The sequence below is a fragment of the Solanum tuberosum genome, unplaced genomic scaffold, assembly GCF_000226075.1.
Source record: "Solanum tuberosum cultivar DM 1-3 516 R44 unplaced genomic scaffold, SolTub_3.0 scf00163, whole genome shotgun sequence".
Classification (NCBI taxonomy): domain Eukaryota; kingdom Viridiplantae; phylum Streptophyta; class Magnoliopsida; order Solanales; family Solanaceae; genus Solanum; species Solanum tuberosum.
In genome coordinates this window covers 1301667-1304232 of record NW_006239087.1, presented here as the reverse complement: position 1 = coordinate 1304232, position 2566 = coordinate 1301667, and the positions used below count along the sequence as shown (strand labels likewise).

The following is a 2566-nucleotide window of genomic DNA, read 5'->3' as shown; positions in this document are numbered from 1 at the left end:
AATGAGGATTTCAGCGTCGATCTCACAGTTTAGAATCACAAAATCAGTTGGAAAGATGAACCGATCCAGTTTTACCAATATGTCATAGAGTATACCCACTAGGTGCTTGATTGATCGATCAGCCATAAGGAGCCTCATTGTGGTTGCCTTCGGTTCACCCACACCAAGTTGCTTGTATATTGCATAGGGCAGCAAGTTGATGCTTGCTCCAAAATCGCACAAGGCTTTAGCAAATTGGAGCATTCCAATTGTGCACAGGATTGTGAATGCCCCAGGATCTTCTCACTTAGTGATTGAGTCATTTGTCATAATTGCACTGCAACTGTGGGGCACCTCAATCGTTTCATAGTCTAAGCTCCTTTTCTTTGTAACTAGTTCTTTCCTTAATTTGGCATATCCCGACATTCCCAGCAATGCTTCTACCAGAGGGAGGTTAATCGATAAGCTTTTGAATACTGACAAAAATTTCTTGAACTTCGCATTTTCATTCTTCTTTTTCAAACGTTGGGGAAATGGTGGAGGTATCTTGGGTAAAGGGTGTATGATTTTTGGAGCTTGAACTTTTTGCTCTGCTTTCTCCTGTGGTTCTTTAGTGAGGTTTTGTCGAATAGGTAAATCTTGTTCCTCCACACCTTGGCCCTCTTCATGTTTTTGAGGATCCTCATCTTCCATCACATTCCCTATTTCCACTTTACCGCTACGGGTAACCACAGCCAGCTCTCTTTCACTATAGTCCATCAGTGTTTTGGACGTTAACTGAGCTGATAATAGACTCAATTTACCTTCCAGCATGTTGATGGCATCAACATGAGAATTCACTTTACTGTTCAATGATGAAAAGTCATCTTTCATCCCTTTTAGCAAATCATCAGACCCCTCGACTTTATTGAGTATGCGCGATAACAAATCATTTACCCGAGGACTACTGCACTCCCTTTAGATTTCGGGCTTTCACTCAAATGAGTATGGTCTTCCTCTTGATCATCCCGCTCATCCCCATCTTGCCAACATCTCATTGGTTCTTTGCCACTATAATAATTCCAACCTTTATTCCCACCCAGCGGTTGATAGCGTGGGTGGAAACCTTTCTCGTATCTTCTGGAGTTCCAACCTTGATTCTCTCCCGGTCTTGAGTAACCAGAAGAAGAACCCTCCTCAACTCGAAATACTCCACGTGTCCCGTTCATATGTTCTTGTAGGATTTCCATTTGAGATAACATTTTCTTGATGTTTTCGTCCCTCTCCCTTTCTTTTTTGATCTGCTCTTGCGTTAACCAGAAGCATAGTGGGGAAACTTGATCATCTTTGGTATACCATGCCTGGTTTACTTTAGTCATACCATCTAGGAGAAATGAGGCTACTTCAAATGATTGTAACATTATTCCTCCTAGCACCAATTGATCAGCTATCCCTTTATTAACCGACTCAAGACTACGATAAAAGTATTGGAGCAGCAATTCACCTGGCAGTCCATGCGTTGGGCACTTACGTAAACATCTCTTGAACCTTATCCATGACTCGTGAATTGGTTCACCCTCCTTTTGCTTGAAATTATGAATGTCGTCTCTCTGCTTCATCATTCTTGATGGAGGAAAGAATCTTTCATGAAATGCCATAACCAGCTCCTCCCATGATTTAATGGAGTTGTTGTTATGCTCAACCAACCATTTAATAGCTCTCCCAGTCAATGATAATGGAAATAAACAAAACCGTATGGATTCTTGAGATAGGTTCTGAATGATACAGGGGTGCACACTTCGACAAAGCTTTGTACATGCTCGTGCGGATCTTCATCCTCTAACCCTCCAAATAAGCCTCTTGAATGTATGAGTTTGAGGGTTGCGCTGGTAACTTCAAACTTTACTTTCCCGTCAGCTTGTGGCATGCCACTTTCACCCATCTTGCCCATGTTAGAAGAGTTATAAATACTATTAGCATCATCGATGTCATCTCGATGAAAAACACCACTCCTTGAGTGGCCCACTTGGCAACTATTCTCCCCGTTTGCACTCATATGTCCTGTGGTGGCACACAAATACTCAAAACAAAAATGAAAGTTAGGTAAGTAGAGTACAACTAAGAAGAACAAAAACTCTACTAATCTAAAAATTCTCAAATAACACCACTCCTTGGCAGCGGCTCCATTTTGATGCTTATCGTGACCAACGACACTATCATACGGTATGAGTGTCTACGATCGTCGATAATATAGTAACCCAACTAAAGGTTGGGGTCGTGTCCTAAGGGAGTGGTTTTGAGAATTAATAGAAAAATAAAATTTAGTTCTGACTAGTCGTAGCTAAAGATATTAACAATTAAAAACATAATAAATCAAAGTGGGGTGACACAAAAGTGTCAACTATCGATTTGGGGGTTTAATCACAAGTAGTATAAACAGCGAAAATAAACAAAAAAAATCAAGTATGGGGAAGAGTTCTTGGGGTGTGACCGCAATACAAGTTGAGATAAATCGTTGGGTACATGCCTTCGATAGAAAAATTGCAAGATATTAGTGACTAGGTTAAACTTTAGATGGAAATAAATTCCCTCTCGGGCAACTTACCCC

The 2566-nt window shown here is 40.8% G+C and overlaps 1 protein-coding gene across 1 annotated transcript; it reads right to left on the bottom strand.

Moving 5' to 3' along the window:
• Positions 1-282: 282 nt before the first annotated feature.
• LOC107061733 (uncharacterized) lies at positions 283-2014 on the bottom strand. The gene is made up of 3 exons (XM_015311506.1): positions 1865-2014; positions 916-1733; positions 283-823 (listed from the first exon to the last, which is right to left on the bottom strand). The coding sequence occupies exons 1-3, from the start codon at positions 2012-2014 to the stop codon at positions 283-285; spliced, it is 1509 nt and encodes a 502-aa protein (XP_015166992.1).
• Positions 2015-2566: the final 552 nt, after the last annotated feature.

What these genes read in the sequence shown, in the direction of transcription:
- LOC107061733 (XM_015311506.1), bottom strand. Translation starts at nt 2,014, where the DNA reads ATGAGTGCAAACGGGGAGAATAGTTGCCAAGTGGGCCACTCAAGGAGT. An exon ending in TGCCACAAGCTGACGGGAAA is followed by an intron (nt 1,734 to 1,864) that starts GTAAAGTTTGAA and finishes TGTATCATTCAG; the next exon opens with AACCTATCTCAAGAATCCAT. An exon ending in GGGAGTGCAGTAGTCCTCGG is followed by an intron (nt 824 to 915) that starts GTAAATGATTTG and finishes ATCATTGAACAG; the next exon opens with TAAAGTGAATTCTCATGTTG.